The 19,308-nt window shown below is 38.2% G+C and overlaps 1 protein-coding gene across 8 annotated transcripts in view; it reads left to right on the top strand.

Moving 5' to 3' along the window:
- ACACA (acetyl-CoA carboxylase alpha) overlaps nt 1-19,308 on the top strand; it is a 249,999-nt gene that overhangs the window by 111,727 nt on the left and 118,964 nt on the right. For all 8 annotated transcript variants that reach the window (XM_080677837.1, XM_080677835.1, XM_080677836.1 and 5 more), the window contains 4 exons: nt 6,540-6,653; nt 7,846-7,959; nt 9,123-9,212; nt 10,791-10,909. In XM_080677837.1, the coding sequence (XP_080533963.1) occupies nt 6,540-6,653; nt 7,846-7,959; nt 9,123-9,212; nt 10,791-10,909 (437 nt within the window). The remainder of the gene's footprint in view (nt 1-6,539; nt 6,654-7,845; nt 7,960-9,122; nt 9,213-10,790; nt 10,910-19,308) is intronic.

Below are 19,308 nucleotides of genomic sequence, written 5' to 3'. Positions count from 1 at the left end.
CTTTCTGTTTTATTCACATGGAACTCTAAGCTCAGTGTTGTTTGGGGAGTAGGTACATGCTTTTGTGTCCCCATAACCTAGTAATATGACAGTAGAAGGTGAGAATGAGCAGTGAGACTAGTCGATGTGGATAGGGCTAACATACATTTGACTAGTGGATGGAATTTTTGTGGACTTAAGGGTTTTTAAAGGTGATTTTTAAGTCCTTCGTCGTTCTTAGATTTTTCTGTTAATTCTAGGAATCAGAGAACAATAGGACTGTTCTTAGAACCCCCCACCCCATGAACAATTGCCTTGTTCTTGCATGTGTGTCTTTTTTGGGGGACTAGAGTATCTTTGGCTTCTAGAGTTTCCTTTCTTGTCCCTTTGTGGAATTGGCATTTTTGATACCTTAATTCCATTATTTCTTCTTGGAGGAAAAAAATGCTATAAATTTTCACTGCTTTTTAAAATTTCATATATCAGAGTGAAGGGAAACTATCTACCTCACATCTCTGGTTAACAACAGTGCCAATCATTCAGTTATCTGCCTAGCTCCGTGGTCGGCAAACTGCGGCTCGCGAGCCACATGCTGTTCTTTGGCCCCTTGAGTGTGGCTCTTCCACAAAATACCACGGCTTGGGCGAGTCTATTTTGAAGAAGTGGCGTTAGAAGAAGTTTAAGTTTAAAAAGTTTGGCTCTCAAAAGAAATTTCAATCATTGTACTGTTGATATTTGGCTCTGTTGACTAATGAGTTTGCCGACCACTGGCCTAGCTGGTTAACTGGAGAGGATATAACATTTTTTAGAATACCCACTTTTAAAAGTATCTAATTGCAGGGCGAGTTCATTACCTTTGCTAGCCTAGAATGGCTAGATGGTGGGGAAACCAGGATATGCATTTGAAAGGAAAAAATATATCAGCACTATGTAGCATTTCAGTTTCCCCAAGTGACAGGTTTTGACAAAGAAGTGATATTATCTATGGCAACTTGACTGATTTTTTTTTCCCCCCTCAATCAATAGAGGGAAGAAATCTCTGACTAGTTAGACTTTTTTTTTTTTTAAATTTTAATACAAAGATTGCGAATTCTCATTTGGATAAAGCCAGGACTTTCTGATAAAAAAGGGTAATGATAAGGGAGTGGAAGAATCTGTCTGTTTGACCCTAAAATGGGGTGGAATTTGCCTTCTTAGGAAGCTAATTATGGTGAGTTTTCATTTTATTATGATTACCTTTTTAAGGACTTAACAGTTTTCTGCACTAAAAATAGACCAAAGCCCAGAATCCTTGGAGCAGCAGAAGAGTAATGATCGTCTAAGACTGTCGCTGGGTTTCTTAAATTCTAATTTGTAAGATATAGGGGCTCGGCTCGCTCCTTTTGCGGAGTGATTGTAAGTAACGCTTGCCTTAAGAATCTCATTATTGGAACACGGAGCCATATTTCCTCTGAGAATTCTGGAGTAGCTTTGAGCCGGGGCTGTTCATTTCTCAAGTAATCACGCTGGTGTGATGGAGAGAGAAAATGGCAGCTGTTCGGAGCTCAGGCCTTCAATTTTCTTCAGAGTCCAGTCACTCAAGTGTGTAATTACACGGGGGTGCAGCCGAGGCGTTGGGCCCTGTCAGAGAACTGGTTTGAGGCTTTGCTTTCTGCTTTTGCCAGTCGGACAGGCAGAAGCCAATGGGACTCTGACTTGCTGCTGTTCTTTTTCTCCCCACCTTGTCATCCTGATTACTTCTTACCTGCATGGATAGTGCCCAAACTTTCTTTCCAACAGACTGAGCACTTTGTTAGTGTTTGGGTTTGCAGGAATAAGATGGGGAGGAGAGGAACAGGAGGAGGAGGAGGGGCGGGGGGGGGGGAGGGAAGGAGGAAGGTTGAAGATGTGAACCAGAAAGATGGATTTGTCCTTTTCTTTGTTTTGGCATTTCACATTTTTCTTTTAAAAAGAAAACAAAACTCGATAAACATAGGAGGATCTGTAGGCTTTCATATAATTAACTTGAAATACCAGCTGTTTTCACCTCATTTTAGAGATTTGGAAATCAAGACGTTAATTGATATGATTTAGCTGAGGGCCTGCTAGCGGTGACGTAAGGATCGGGGATGAAAGCTCAGAAAGTGCTCCTTTCTGCTCTGATATTAATGAATGCCAGACATGGGCTTCCTCTCTCCTTTCGTGGCAACCGTCAGGTCCCCCCACCCCACGTCTGCATTACTGGTGGTAGCTGGTCAAAGCCATTTTAGTTGTTTGGATTCCTCTTTCTGTAGGTCTGTCTTTTCCAGGTATCACCTGGACCTGGCAGCACTTGAATCCCCTAGTTTGTATTCTCAGCTGGTTCCACTTTCTTTGCTTACCTTAGCTTCCTGATGGATGGTTTTGTGCCCGGCATTCCAATCCCTGCTTTCTAGAAGTAGGAGTGTTGATGGTGTGCCTTGCTGAGCTAGATGATGATTTCTGGGGGTTTTGAACCTAGAGTGAAGGCTCAAGAAAATTCGGGCTTCTGTGAATCAGTGTTACGGAATGCGGGTTGCTTCAAGGAAGCCTTCATCCCTTCCAGGTATTAGCATAACTTGCCTAGTGATAACATGCCTCAAGGACTCACGAGCAAATTTCTTCTAATCTTTGACCCTATTGGGATAGCAAAATATCAAGTAAAATGCAAAAGTTCTGTCAAGTTTTCTCCATTTTGAGAAATATTATGCCACAGTAGAAAACAAAGTCTGGAAGACGAACAGTAAGTTTATTATTTTGAAAACTCTTCTTATTTCTTTAATTTTCTAGGAAACAGCTTAGGACATTGTTTATGCTTACTAAGAGATATTTAGGAGACTTTTTAAGCCAACTTAAGCAATTTTGTACCAGTAAAATGTATCAACACCCTCATAGCTGTCTAGATAGCCACGTAGTACATAATGACTACTTGAGTAGTTATCCCCTCACTACTTATATCTTATTTCTGATATGGTCCACAGGAACATGATCTAAACCATGCTTCCTTGTGAGTAATGCCATGTCTGTGAGCCTGTTTGGTTTAGGCAGGGATCATTTAAAATGCTAATCAGTGCCTTTTCTCCCTCTTTACATGACTGCAAATAATTTTGTTCAATGTGTGGTAAAGAAGAATGTTTTTCTCAGCGAACCTGGTTTACTGAATAAGCTGTGGCTGGAAGAAGCTACCAGACCGTTGCTGGTATTGGGATTAGTGCCTCACCCAGCTAAATGTAGTTCATGTCTTGAGCTCATTACACACTAGGTCACATTCTTTTCATTTTGAATTGCCTTCATATCTTAAGATGCTAAGATCAAGTTGGATTACCTTCTGCTCTTCTGGCAGTCGGCTGTGTAACTTAGCTACGGTTTTGATACTTAAGCATGTATGTTATATTCCCCACCATTTAGCCACCATCAGGTTAAGAAAAGCAAGAAATACTGTGTGGACCAATATTAACCATTACTGAATAATAATTTTCACTTGGGCCTGCAGACGTATGCAAGCGTCCTGTAATCCCAAAAGCAGCAGGTAGGCTTATTAAATGAACTGCTTTGCAATGAGAAAACATCTGTTGACATAGTTACCATTTAATGTCATTGTTGCAAAATGTTCACCAGAACTAGATGGTGATGTTGGGCTGTCCAGTTGCCCAAAGGAAGTCTGTCTTTTAGGCAAGAGGACCCTAAACTTGTTTTTGGATGTTTGTATCTTGGGATGGGTGGTTCTGATGAACAGAAAGGTTTTCCCTGGTGGTTACACTGTGTCTAGGTCAAGGATGAGACAGGATTGCGAAGATTACTCTACACATAAGTTTCTATTTCCAATCTTTGACTAAGTACTAATGATGACAATTGAGAAAATAATATTTGAATGGAAAATTTCCAAGACAGGATAAACTAATGGAAATAGTGGTTTATTCCTTCTGTGGAATAAACATCCCAAAAAGGTCTGGTTTCTGTACTTTATAACAGAGCTCAGGAAGATTGTCATTTGGTGATACTGAACGCATACTATATTTTCTAATCTCCATAGTTCACTTTTCTTACAGATACTGTTTCTCCCTACCCCCTTTCTCACTCTCTTTCTCTCCCAGTGGAAAGAGGAAATTTAAAAAAAAAAAAAAATTTCTTTTTTTTTTTTAAAAAGTGGCTTTGTGTGTTTTGCTTTTTAACTTGGGACAGGATCTGTAATTAAGACAGTAACTTTATTTTTACTTATTTATTTTAGTTTAATCTCAAAAGGTAAACCTAGATTTTCCTTCAAGGAAATGATTGGGTAGTGTTCTCATTTTGTTATGTTGGCTTTTGTTGTTAATGTTGAGACTTCAGTCTGGCTATTTGCAGAGTAGCATTACCCAGGACATCTCTTAGATTTTTAAATATTTCAGTGGGTCAGTGTGAGGATGGAAGTGAGGACCTCGGAAAGGAATATATTTTCTCTATTAGGAACAATGAGTAAAGAGGGATTTATGTAGGAAAACCTTATCTTGATTTCCTTACTGTTATCTATTCTTCTTTCCTTTTATGGTCTTTTCTTGGTAATTTTATATACAAGGTGGGGCAAAAGTAAGTTGTAAAACACAATTTATTCTTGTATTTTTTAATTGTATTATTTTATTTACATAGGAACAACTGTAAGTCTACTTTCGCCTCACTCTGTATTCCCTTGAAATTCTATTTTGCTTGTTGGTTCTCAACAAACGATGAGGTGCATTTTCTCCCTCTTTGCGTTTATGCCTTAGGATAGGTGGGATAGGTTCTCTGGTCTGTGACTGACTACATGCTCAGCCAAACCCTGGATTTATAGTCACTTTCATAGCAGCTTGTCTTCTTCCCACTTAGATGAGTGAATTTCTGCATTAAATAGATGAAAACAAGATTCACGTGCACTTCCTTAACTATTAATCACATCATGTGTTTTACAACTCTGGACAGTTGGAGCAGAGCTCTGGATGGTGGGTTGGGGAACCAGAAAGTATTCCTGCTTTGAAATGTTTGAGAAGCCTTCTTTCCAGCATAGTGATGTTGAGCACTTCAAAACTGTGATGTGGAAAGTAGTAGGGGTTGTAGAAAAAGTATTGTGGGAAATTAACATCTGCTCCAAAAGCCAGAAGTCCCAAGCTTTTACTTATACAGCTGGGGTCATGGACTATAAAGACTCTTCTGAGATGGGGAAGGTCTAAGTATGAATGGAGATTCTTCAAGAAAATGGCTGGTAATCAAGGTAAGGAGGAGATTAAAAAGCAGCAACAGGAAGCCTTTTAGGATCTGGTCAGCTTTCATATCCTATTGATAGTAAGGGGAGAATAAAAATTCACTAAATATAAAGGCAATTATTTCAAATTTCAAGTAGAGGGAAGTGCTGGTATACCTGAACGTGTATATTTATATGGTTTGGTATTAAGAACTACTACTACAAGTAGCTCTGTAACTTTCAAAAAGACCTTTATAAAAACCACACCTGCAGTTTTTCAGCTTAGATGAAAATTACATGGATGAATTTAGGGAATAAACTGACATTCCACTGGAGAAGAAAATTTTTCTCAAAATATGATATCTTTCTTAACAATTTTTTTTAAAAAATAGTTGCTTTTCTTTCTTTTTTTTTTTTTTAAATATATTTTATTGATTTTTTACAGAGAGGAAGGGAGAGGGATAGAGAGTTAGAAACATCGATGAGAGAGAAACATCGATCAGCTGCCTCCTGCACACCCCCACTGGGGATGTGCCCGCAACCAAGGTACATGCCCTTGACCGGAATCGAACCTGGGACCCTTCAGTCCGCAGGCTGACGCTCTATCCACTGAGCCAAACCGGTTTTGGCCTTTCTTAACAATTTTTAATTCTTAGGAGAGAAAGGATCCAGTGCTGAATAAACCATGGATTGTATTGTAGGAGCTGCTTTTTGTCCTTCTAATCCATCTAAGGATTCACCATGTTTATATATTGTGGAATGATTCTTGTATAGCGAGAGGATAAATGATTTTTGGGTACAGAATTGTCAGAATATGAGATGGTGTTTTTATTTAGTGTGTGTTTATAAATGAATACTTTGTTCTTGTGTTTCTGTTTTGCACCCTCCTGGGATGCTGAACATTTGGTTTGTGGAATGAAAATAATCAAGAGTGGTTCCTTTTGCTTTACATTTTGCTTTTTCCCCCCTAAAGTGGGAAAGGGAACAGGAAGTCTTAGTCACTATATTATTTAAAACCTCTTAACACATCACCTGTTATTTCTTAACTCAGAATCCCTTAACCCCTTTTAATGATCTCTGATGATTTCTTCTGCATTTTAATAGTGTTGGTTTATAAAGAAATACATTTGGAATTTTGAATCTGAATGACTGAGGGATTTAAGCTTCTTCCCCTAGCAGCAACATCTTTTGGGATCATCTTTACCACATTGTTTGAGATGAAAAGCAAAAGAATACCGGAAAGTTTGCATTTTTTATTAATCCAGCTATGTTGACTTTGTTTTTATTTCCTTTCCCCCATTTCAAAGTCCTAGCCACCTCAGGGCCTTCTCATGTGGATATGTATGTTCTTTTCCACATAAACAATCAGGATCAGTTGTGTGGCCGGGACCCTACGCTCACTGACGAGCTGCTGAATATCCTCACAGAGCTAACTCAACTCAGTAAGACCACCAATGCTAAAGTGGCACTCCGCGCACGCCAGGTAAGGACACTTGTTGGTTATCGTGAGGGAGGAATGGTTTTCATAGATTGGACAATGAGCTTTTACTCCATCAACTTACAAAATGCAGATGTCTATGTCCATTGCCCTCAGAACAAATGTTTTCATGTGGTATATGTTTTTTCAAGAGAAATGAGATTAATGTTGAGTATCTTTAAAATAGGAGCCCTTTCCCCATATAAAATCCTGTTATCGTTCCCTATCCTTCCTGCTAGCCCTGTGATGGTAAATCAGGGTCATGTGGAGGAAGGCAATAGACTCAACATTTCTTACTTCTCAAAGGGAGCTTAGAAGCAGGTGAGAACTTTTAAGTGTATAGAAAAAGAAATCAAGTGTGGAAAGCAGAAAGACAATGAAATGAATCTTAGGTGCTAGCAATCAGAACAACCCCAGAGAAGTCCAGTTAGTTTCACCCTGTAGTCTTCATTTCCATTTCAAAAGGTTTCAGCAGGGAAGCCAGGAGTTGTCGCTCCCTTTGTGTTTCAATGCATGGTCACTGACAGGGAAGCAGCATTTGAAGCTGTTCAGTGACCTTCTGCTTTCTCTACAATTGTATCCATGTCACTGAACTACTCAAAGTTATTGAACCTCTCAGTGACCTGCTGAGAGTATTCAGGTCCTACCGTGTCCCTGTTTGTTTGTGACACTGCTTTCACTCTCTCTGCCCCTCACATGCATTGGTGTTACATCCCGATGCCTTTTCCTTGATACTGAGTACCTGGGGCTGTCAGAGCAGTTTTTCCTAGTCTGTCTTTCTACTTCAGAGTTGCAAAAGGCTAGCTCTGCTGCATCCACCTTCCCCACAGCTGCTCCCTGCCAGACCTGATTCCCAATTAACAGCTAGTCAAGCAGTCTCAAGGACTAGCGGATTTGCAATGGTAAATCACATGCACTGATGGAACTTGATTGAAGCTGTTTTCTCTCTCTTCCTCCATTCCCCCATGGGAAATTGCCCACAACGCAAATCATGGTGAGAGTCAACTGAGATGCAGTATTTGGTGGCATTGGCTTTATGTTACAGGACCTAGAAGTTGTTTCACTTGGTCTCTGTTTTATCTTTGATGCCTGCACTTAGAGATTTATATTTATTGCTTTTGTATCAGAGCTGCCTAATAGGAGCCTAGAATAATCACTCCCTCAGGAATTTATGCCTCTTATTTTGCTCTCACTCTAGGTTCTTATTGCCTCCCATTTGCCATCATATGAGCTTCGCCATAACCAAGTAGAGTCTATCTTCCTATCAGCTATTGACATGTACGGACATCAGTTTTGCATTGAGAACCTGCAGGTATACTTATAGCCCTTTTCTACACCTCTCTGCACTCTTGTTCCCTTTACTCCAAGCATAGTTTAATTGAGTAATCAATCAATCAATTTTGATTTTTTGTGCAATGAAGTTTTATACCTTGACTTTCTAAAATGATTTATACTTATGAATTTTTTTTCATTAAAAATACTGTTAGAATTGTGGCTTAGCTTAAAAATCAAATAGACTTGCCTTGATAGAAGTGTCCTATTGAAGTCTACTACCTCTTATGCTTTCATTTCATTTTAATGCTTACTATTAAGCTTTATATAGAGCCAATTTTATAAAAAAGTACTGGCTAATTTTACTAGTTGCAAGGATCATGACTATTATTTTTTAAACAACATCATTTATTCAGGAATGACTTTTCATTTGTCTATCTGTACGTAAGGATAATGTTGTTATATCTAGCCAAGGGAATCTTCAGGCTTTTCGTCAGATTTCCTTCTGGGGAACCTAGAGAGGGAAGAAGGATGTTTTTGTTTATTTGGTTCATAGTTGAAATAGAGGACTTCAGATGGAGTTCAAATCTATGGTTTACCATAGTGGAGTATTGAGACAATATTTAAGAAATTGAGTACAGATATATGTCAGAAAGGGTAATAATAGTCATAAACACTTATATTAGCATATAATTAATGCATTCTAATAATTATTAACTCTTTGAATGCTCACAACAGCCTACAAGCATAGGTATTATTATTTCCCCATTTTGTAGCTTGAGGAAGCTGAGACACAAAGAAGCTAAGATCACATGACATTCACAGACAAAAATCTTTTTTTTTTTTTAAGTCCAGCCTGAGTAGGACTTCTTTTTTAAAAAAATATATATTTTATTGATTTTTTACAGGGAGGAAGGGAGAGGGATAGAGAGTTAGAAACATCGATGAGAGAGAAACATCGATCAGCTGCCTCCTGCACACCTCCTACTGGGATTGTGCCCGCAACCAAGGTACATGCCCTTGACCGGAATCAAACCTGGGACCCTTGAGTGCGCAGGCCGACGCTCTATCTACTGAGCCAAACCGGTTAAGGCCATAGACAAAAACCTTAAGTTTCACTAAAATGCTTTAAATGCTAAATATGTCCATTGAAATTGCTCTCTTTTGGTTGTAATGGTTTAAGTTTGTCTTTGTACCTCCCAGAAACTCATCTTGTCTGAAACATCTATTTTTGATGTCCTACCAAACTTCTTCTACCACAGCAACCAGGTGGTGCGGATGGCAGCTCTGGAGGTAAGTTTTCTTAGTAACATAACATGACATAACCTTTTACTTGGTTTCTGGTTGAATTCTTCTATTTGGATATCGTATCAGTTCTTTTTCTTTGGCCTTAAGGTTCTTAGAGTAGAGTCTTCTTTTACCCTAAAACTGAACTATGGTCTGACTTGACCCAAGTGTTTCAGCTGAACTAATCACCAGCTCCTAGGTCCCAGTCACAGGAAAACAGCTGCCAGCATTTTTTATAGTTTCTACTTCTTAGATATATTTGATTCTCCCATGTCATAATGAATTAGGATTCCCTATAACATAATAAGTGAAAAAATGTATATGGTCAACCAGAACATGTACCATTTTGTGATTTAGGCCAAATAAAATGGATTTTAGTTATATCCTGGATTGTCAAGCAGCTCTTATGAAGTATTTCATCATGAGAAAAAAAAGTAATAACATTTAATGAACTGTATTTTAGGTGCTTTATTTTTCTCACTTAGTCCTACAATTATTTCATGAAAAAGAAAGTGAGACTCTGAGAGGTTAAGTGACTTGTCTAAATTCACAGAGATAATAAGTGGAAGAGTTTGCATTTGAATCTGACTCACAGGCTTTTCTGTTTCCACTACAGCTCACTACCTCATTAAACATAAAAATTGCAGGCCCTGAATACTGCTGTAAAATTGCCAAGTGTATGTTTTTTGAAGATGAGGAAAAGGGGTGTTTTAGATGATCTTATGTAATATGACATCACTATCAGTCTGTTGCGAGATTTTTTGAGTTGCTCTGTTTGTATTCTGTGGGTAGCATGTAATGTATCCTACTCAGTAAATACCAAATTTTAAAAATATCTAAGTGTTTTACAGTACTTCCATGCCATTTAATGAGAAGCCTTCTTATATATCTCACATGCTGATAGAATTCTATGTAGCATTTTCTGTGCATGGCAAATGGTCTGAAGTGCCCAAGGTTGGACTGATGGTTTTTGGCTGAGATGAAGCCTATTGCTATTTCTCTTAACTCTTGAGTCAAGTAGTGTGTTTGAGATGTTATGTATCAAATTATGCCTTACTGCTTTTGCCTAGTGTTTGGATGATAAATCTAAAAATGATTTTTAAATGAAAACTGAACAACAGAATAATGTACAGGATAGTAAAAAGGTTGGACTATACTACAAGTTTTTCTATCTTCACTCCTCATGTGGCCCAGAATCAGCAACTCTCATTTTTCTCATGCTTGCTTCTGTTGAAATGATTATGTGTAATGCATTAATAGTCGTGGTTGTATATGCTCTGAGTTTAGGTTGTATATGCTCTGTATATTCTCCTGAGTTTAGGTTAATATGAAAGGTTTATGGCACACCTAGAGGTATCCAGTAGAGTCAGACTAGTTTTGTTTCCATTTATAGTCATGGGTATAGTTTCAAGATTCCAGCTTTATTAGTTAAGGCAGGGTATTTTTATAGGAGCCTTGAGATTTCTGTCACCATAGACCACCTTCTGTCTCAGATATTTCTTTCAAGACTGTCTCTTTTCTGGGCTAATCATCTTTTACCATCTTTTTTTAAAGTGTATTTACTGAGGATTACTTTTTAACCAGGTGTATGTTCGAAGGGCTTATATTGCCTATGAACTTAACAGTGTACAACACCGCCAGCTTAAGGATAACACCTGCGTGGTGGAATTCCAGTTCATGCTGCCCACATCTCATCCAAACAGGTGAGTTTGAGCTGTTATGTGCACCTGTGCTAGCCAGCACTCCATCAGGAGAGTTAAGGGGAATAATGTGTATGACAATTCCATGTTTTTTAAAGCTAGAAATGCAGAGCAGAAAATAAACAAATTTAAACCAGGAGATGAGAGCCTCTTCTACCCACTTTTTTTTTTTTTTTTTTTTCCCCACCTTTGACTTGGAGAGATAAAGTATAATCTAATTAAGATAAAAGTTTAGGATAATTTCATTCATTTTTGCTTATACTGTGTCACTGAGGAAAGAATTTCCTAGCAGTTAACTTGCTGGAACTTTGCCAGAAAATCACTTTTTTAGCAGTTTAAGTGAACACTTGGAACATGAAAATATCTTGGGTGGAATGCTTTTCCTTTCAATATGTTTGTTATGGGCTAAGGTGATACCTAAGTCAATTTCATGATCTCCCTAAAAACAGACACCTGAATTCATAGCAGTTGACATGCAGTCAGTTTTAAAAAATCACACTCCAGAAGCAAGCTGAAATTCAAGTAAATTTCTTAATCAAGTCATGCTAATTCCATGATATCCCCTTCCTAAGCCCTTAAAAACATTCAATGTACATATGGAAATTTGTTTCAGTATTGCTTTGATTTTAAAGTGAAAACACTTTATCTTGCATACTCATTTATTTTTAAACTATTTTGAGACACTGAAAACCTAGGAATTCCACCCACACATATGTTCATCCCTTTTTGTATTTTCATTCTTTTTAGTAATACCACAGGAAATATAAATACCACAGCAATCTTAAGCTGCTCCCCTCCATTTCTTCTTTATAGCCTTTGGTTCTTCACTTGATATTACAAAGCACTGTCTTTGGGGATCCTTAGTTATACACACCAGAAATAGCTTTGTTCTGAATTGCCACTTCACCCAAAGCAGTAGAAACCCTTCCTAGAGACAAAGGAGTCTGTGCTGAGAGTTTTGGCCACTGGATGCCACTGTCGATCCAGCAGAGGTCAGCAGATGAGCAGAGAGGTATCTTCAGAAAAAGTACTTCCCATCTTTGTCTCAGAAGATCCTTTTACTTTTCTACCTCAAAAATACCTTATGGCTGGCAGAGAAAGGTATATGTCCTTGATTTTGCAAGCACCTCTAGGTACATTTTTGCCTCCATGGGTTTCAGAATCTCATTTTCTAGAAACAAATGGTTGTCCTTCAGCGAGCAGCGAAGTACTCATGGCACACATGGGCTCAGCCCTCAGTCGTCTTTCTTTTCCTGCATTCCTTGAATAATTGTAGAGAACTACAAGCTGTACTTAATGCCCTTTGCAATTCTCAGGACATTCTCCTTTTCTTCCTGCTTTCTACAACTCTTCCCTTTGGGCAGTGATTTGTAGTCAGGCTGCAGAGCTGCTTGTGATTTCTTTCTCTCCTCATCGCTCCCCTTGTCTTTCTGAACTGCTCTCCCTGTCCTACTTTTTTATTTGTGGATGTGTGTCCAGTTTGGTGAGGGATAGTCTACTGGAAAATGAGAGAAATGCTTCTTAACTGTTAAGAAATCTTATTCACCTTTCTGTCTTGAGGGTGTGAATCTTGATTATTTCTGATACGGTTTCAAAACTTGTATACTTGTCCCTCCCAACATCTCAGGTGTACACACCCCCATGGATAAAGACCAGACTTGGACAGACTGTGATTCTGTGTGTGGTCTCTCAGAAGTCTTCCTTGGTTGTATGAATATAAAATTATACACTGTTAGATGATTATTATAGATATGACTGGTATAGATTTAAAGGTAAATAAAGATAAGGACAAATAAAGGAGGAAAGATAAACTAATCTCCTGACAACCAGAAAAATGTAAAAATTACATTAATACTTTCTTAGATTTAAAGTCCCTAATAGTTTAGGAATATAAAATGTACTATCTGATTAAATCACAATGCTATATTCCTTTTAGAATATAATTTGTGCAATTATTACAACTTGAATTTTGTTTTAGAAGATTCTGTATTTTCTTACAAATGTTTTTGTTGCAGTTTGGAATTGTGATGTTATTCTGACACCAAGTGGCAATTCAGTTGTGACTCTCACCACCTCCAGTTAGATCAGATGCCACAAGTTAAGGGCTCAGTTCTCCACAAAACTGCTCTACAGATGGGGCCACTGCATTTTTTGACCAACTGGCTACAAATTTGAGGGCTCCCATGACCCGCTCAGGTTCAACAATTCACTGTAACAACTTATTTGATAGAATTCAAGAAAGCACTATGCTTATGATCACTATCTATAATATTAAAAGCGTAATATGCTAATTAGACCGGATGTCCTTCCGATGACTTTCCGGACAAAGCCAGGGCTGCGAGGGCCAAGGAAAGCAGTCATGGCTGCAACCAACTGGCGGGGCCTCTCTCTGGGAGGGAAACCTGGGTCCTGGGTGCAGGAGGGAAGCTCGGGGTCCCGGGTGCCAGAGGGAATCTGGTGCTGGCAGCTAGTGGAAGGAAGGCCTACTCGAGCACGAATTTTCTGCATTGGGCCTCTAGTTTTATTATAAAGGATACATGTCAGGATCAACCAAATGAAGAGACACGCTGAGTAAGATCTGGGTGGGTCCTGGACACAGAGCTTCTCTGTTCTTGCCCTGTGCATGTCATCCTCCCATCACATCAATGTGTTCACCAACCAAGAAGTTCCACTGAGCTTCAGTGTCCAGAATTTTTATCAGGGTTTCATTACAATAGCATGATTGATTGAATCATAGGCCACGTGATTAAACTCAACCTACAGCCCCTCTCCCTTTTACAGAGGTCCAGCGGGCACACCTCTGATCACATGGTTGGTCTTTCTAGTGAGCAGCCCCTCTCCTGAGTTATTTTATCTCTCAGCATAAATTCAGGTGTGATCCAAGGGGTTCTTGAATAATAAAGACAGTTCTATTACTTGAGAAATTCCCAGGATTTGGGTTCTCTTTCAGGAACCAGGGATAAAGGCCAGTCAAATTCTTTATTATATAATAGGCCTGCTTACCTTACAAAAGAATTCTAGGGTCTCTTAGTTTTGAGCCAAATTTCAACTTTTTTTTTTTTTAATAACTCCAGTACTGTTACTCTTTTCTATTTTGTTCTATTTTGAACAAGCAGGTAGTAAACATGTTGTTTCTTATTCTACAGAAATAAGTTACTGGAGACTATCCACCAGTGTCCCTTCCACTCCCAGTCCTAAAGCTCAAGGACACGACTGTGTCCACTAACCTCCAAGTTAAAGGTTCTCAGAATGATTTAGGAAGTGTTATAAATTATATATATTGGGGTCCTGACTCCCACAATTCTGATTTATTTTGAAACAGAGTCCAGGGGGACCACTTTTTGGAAAAGTTTTGGTAATTATGATGAAAAACTGAAATTGAGAATCACTACTGCTAGACCAGTACTGTCCAACAGAAATACAGTAATCGCCTTATCCATGGAGGATACATTCCAAGACCCCCAGTGGATGCCTAAAACCATGGATAGTACCGAACCCTATTGTATATATACTGTTTTTTCCTATACATACTTATGATAAAGTTTAATTTCTCAATTAGGCACAGAAGAGATTACCAACAATAACTAATAATAAAATAGAACAGTTATAGTAACACTAGAGGCCAGGTGCATGAATTCATGCACGGGTGGGGTCCAGCCAGCCCACCCCAATCAGGGCTGATGGGGGCTGATTGGGGCGGGGCCAGGGTGTTGGGGGTGGGGCAGGAGTTGGCTGGCCAGTTGGCCGGCCGGCCCTGTCCCCGATTGGGCCGGTTGGCCAGCCACAGTGCGTGTCACAACGACCGTTTGTTCCGGTCGCTTGGCTTTTATATAGATACTGTAATAAAAGTTATGTGAATATAGTCTTTCTGGGAATTTCTCAAGTAATAGAACTGTCTTTCTCAAAATATCTTAACTGTGCTCTACTCACCCTTCTTGTGGTGATGAGATGAGACAATGATTATGTGATGAGATGAAGTGAGATACTTAGAATGCCACACAATTTAAAACTTAGGAATTGTTTATTTCTGAAATTTTTCATTTATTATTTTCAGACCTTGGTTGACCACGGGCAACTGAAACCACAGAAAATGAAACTGCAGATAAGGAGGGGTTACTATATAATGCAAACCACATATGTAATTTTAAATTTTCTATTGGCCACATTTAAAAGGTTACTAAGAAACAGATAAAATTACTTTTAATAACATTTTATTTAACCCATTATATTCAAGATGCTATTTCAATATGTAATAAAAAATTATTAATGAGATATCTTTTATTCTTCATGCTAAGTCTTTGATATTTATGTATACTTTATAATTACAGCATGTTTTGATACATGCTAGACATATTTCAAGTTTTCTAGCCACATGGACAGCTCAACACTAGACCAGAAATTAGTTAGGACTATCATACTCAGTCCTCTTTGTTTTATGTTAATAGCATTACCTCTTGGAGGAATTGAAAAACCCCCACAACCTCTTATTTTTTTCCATTTTGTTCATCGGTTTATTTATTCCTTAGACTCTACATAGTAGTGAGATCATACAGTATTTGTCTTTCTCTGACTGGCTATACACATTTTTTAATTGTGGTAAAATATACATATAAATTTTTTCATTTCAATAATATTTTAATGTACAATTCAGTGGCATTAAATACTTTCACATTGCTGTGCAACCATCACCCAGCTCCAGAACTTTTTCATTTGCAGGACTGAAATTTGTGCCCATGAAACAGTAACTCCCCATCCCTCACCCTTCAGCCCCTGGCCACCACCATTCTAGGTACTATCACTATGAAATTGCTCCAGGTACCTCATATAAATTGAATATAGTGTCTGTCCTATCCTGTGTGGCTTAGCATAATGTCCTCAAGGTTCCTCCTTATTGAAGCATGTGACAGGATTGCTTTCCTTTTTAAATCTGAATAATATTCCATTGTGTGTGTAGACCTCATTTTGTTTATCCATTCATTAGTTAATGGACACTTGGGTTGCTTCCACCTTTTGGCTGTTGTGAATAATGCTACTATCAACATGGGTATAGAATATATGTTTTTTAAATGCTCAAGTCATGGGGATGAAAGAGTTTATCCATCCATGTTTCCTTCAGGCTTGTACATGCTTAACATGGAGTTAAAAATGTACTTTCACTGGGAGTGAGAGGGAAGAGAGAGATAGAGACAGAGAAAGAGAGAGAGAGAGAGAGAGAGAGAGAGAACATTGATGTGAGAGAAAGACATCGACTGGCACAACCTCTTATTTTTATGTTGCTTGTTCTTAGTAGTTACAGAATTATCCACACCTGATATTATAGATATTCTTCTATGACAGTGGTTGGCAAACTCATTAGTCAACAGAGCCAAATATCAACAGTACAACGATTGAAATTTCTTTTGAGAGCTGAAAACCGACTTCTGTGCATGGGCCATGAAGTTTCAATCTCACTGTACGTGTGCGCCCTCACATGGTATTTCGTGGAAGAGCCACACTCAAGGGGCCAAAGAGCCGCATGTGGCTCGCAATCCGCAGTTTGCCGACCACTGTTCTATGACATTTAATGCATGCTTTAAAAAATATTCAATGAGAACAGAGACTAGGCATATGAATATTCATATTTTACTTATCAATACAAAACAGAAATTTATAATATTTTTCCCAATTAGGCTTGATAAACCAAAAATTCTTGGGGAAGGAAATAGATATATTCTTTAACCAATTTTTGCATTTTCTTCCCTGGCACTTGGTCTTCACTTCTAGTCATTCATTTGTTTGAATTAGACTAAATGTGTACAGCAAGTCCTTAGAAGTGAATATCTTTCTGAGGTATATTATCAACACAAGACTGCAGTTTCCTGTTACATATAAGGTCACGTGGTGAAATTCCATTCCTGCAGTTTGTTTTTGATTAGTGATTTAGCCCTCATGGGTTGGAATGAAACATGGCTTTCTGTCTGCAAACTAAAAACAGCAGAGTATTTTTTCAGGATAGTGTTTGGGTTGAAGACCCCTATGCCATGAAGAACACGTTTTGGTTTTTAGGGAAGTAGGCAAAACACAAGTGATTTTCATTGCAAATAAGCGGAGCAGCCTCTAGGAAGGGAGAAGACCCCCCTCCCCCCCCCCCTTTTTTTTTAGCACACTTAGGTAGTTATTGGGTAGCCAACATGTTTGATCCTTTTTTTGTTTAAATTCATTATAGGGCTTTGAGATGTTTTAAAATTTTGAAAAATTGATTTTAGTGTGGAAAGAACACAACATGAGATACTCTTAACAAAATTTTAAGTGAACAATATTGACTGTAGGTACAATGTTGCACAATAGATCTCTCGCACTTAATCATTTTGCTTGACTGAAACTTTCCTGACATTTAGTTACTCTGTTTCAGTGTATTTGACTGTTTTTTTTCTAATACCGCTCTCAATATTTTTTTTAAAAAGGAGCACATGACTAAACAGTTTATTTCTAATCTCAAGCTTTGCGCTTTATCCAAAGAACGATTATTGCTAATTGAAAACTATGGAGAATCTCAATGACTTCTTGCATCGTCTTTCTTGCTAGATAGGCTTCAGTCAAGGTATGTTATCTTCTTCTTGATCTTCTACCCAAGACTTCCAAGTTTTTTCCTGGGAACTATAGTTGCAATTTATTTGACATTCCCAGGTCTTATTCACTAGAGGATCCAGTTATTAGAGCTTCACTCAGGGAAGCTCCTGGTATATATATAACCCTTTTCTTCTTCAACTTCCTTCACTTGAATAGCAGCAGCTGTAGAGATTTTCCTGACTTAAGCATAATAGGAAACCTGTACACATGTCGCATATGTGTGTTTTTCTTTATCTTCTTAGCATTGAAAGGCTATGTCCTACTGTATATGAATTTTTTTGAGGGGAGGGGATTTTTTTTGCTTTTATTCTTTTTTTTTAACAGTGACTTGTAACCAGTTAGCAAATGGTTTTTAAAGGAGAAGTGAATGAGTTTCTTCAGTCATTTCTTGGTGCAGGAATAGTCTGGACGGCTGCTGCTCTGTACTAAGAGAACATTTTATTACCCAGACTTTCAGGACTTGATTCTCTTGCCTAAGATTCCATCAGCCCAGCTCTTTGGTGAGTTCCACCAGTATTTTACATGGATTAATCCCAGCGCTCAGACTATATTATTAAGCATTCCTTTTTCTCCTTCTTCTCCAGTTAGGCTTGGTTTAGAGCCCGAGGTATGTGTATTTGTCTTTTTCCCCCATTCTGAAACCCGAGTTTATCACTCACTCGACTAGTGATGGAGAGCTTGTTACACTAAATCAGAGTCCTGAATGTTTTTACTTTGGACAATTCATTGAATCATTTGACATTCAGGATTTCACTTAGCTTTGGGCATATTAAATTACTGTGAATAATCTGGAAGCAGATAAGTTGTTTAGTCAGCCTATGTATTTGATCTTCTAAAATATAGCTATATTTATACATACATATGTAAAGTACATTATCCCATAAACTCTGTGGCTATGCATATGGCTGTACATATTATGACAGTCTGGGAGTTTAGAATTTATAACTCCAAATGATTTTCATGAATAATACACATTAACAAACATAGTTCATTTTTTAAAAACTTTATCTGTGATTCAAATAAGCATCAAATTGATGCAGGAGATGAAAGTATATTTTGTGGGGACCCTTTCCCCCTCCCCATGTGGGAGTCCGTTCTGTGGGACTCTTCCCTCTCCCTATGTGGGAGTCTGTATTTGTCCTTTAATAAATTCCCACCTTTGCTATACCAAAAAAAAAAAAAAAAAGTATATTTTGTATGTTTCTATACATATGTAATGGGGGAGGACCTATTGGTGTTTATTTCCACCTATTTCTTAGGTGGAAATCCATGCTTTAGTTAAGTCAAGTTGTATTGTACCTTCTCTGCTATTTGCTCTTTGTGAATTTGGCCTTCTTTATTATAATGTTTTAATTCAAGCACTTTCCTTTTTTTCATGTCTCACATCCAGAAGAGTTCGGCTGTGTTTTCCTTTGATAGCACATGTTTTGGTCATGTCTGAGTTTAGGCTGCTTGGCACCTTCAATGTTTAGCTGTCAGTGAGTGGCCTCTGGACCTTCTTTTTATGAAGATGGTTGTGAGGAAGTTCAGGAATCAGAAGCCTTCCATGTGACTAATCTACAGCCTGCTGCCATTTTCAAGAATTCTGATAATCTTTGACACCCAGAGATTAAGCCCGTCTTTGGATCAGATTGAGATACTCCAAAATTACCCAATTTGTAGCATTTTTTTTTAAAGCAGCATGAGCACTGGGTTGTCGTTAGCAGGCCAGAATGAGCTATAAATAAATAAAACCCTATAGTGCTTGCTTCATTCAGGGTAGTGTGCTGATAAGATGCAAGCATCTGGGAGAA

The sequence above is a fragment of the Plecotus auritus genome (assembly GCF_963455305.1).
Source record: "Plecotus auritus genome assembly, chromosome: 7".
Lineage (NCBI taxonomy): Eukaryota > Metazoa > Chordata > Mammalia > Chiroptera > Vespertilionidae > Plecotus > Plecotus auritus.
The sequence above is the reverse complement of the archived record's forward strand: the minus strand, read 5'-3'. Positions and strand labels throughout refer to the sequence as shown.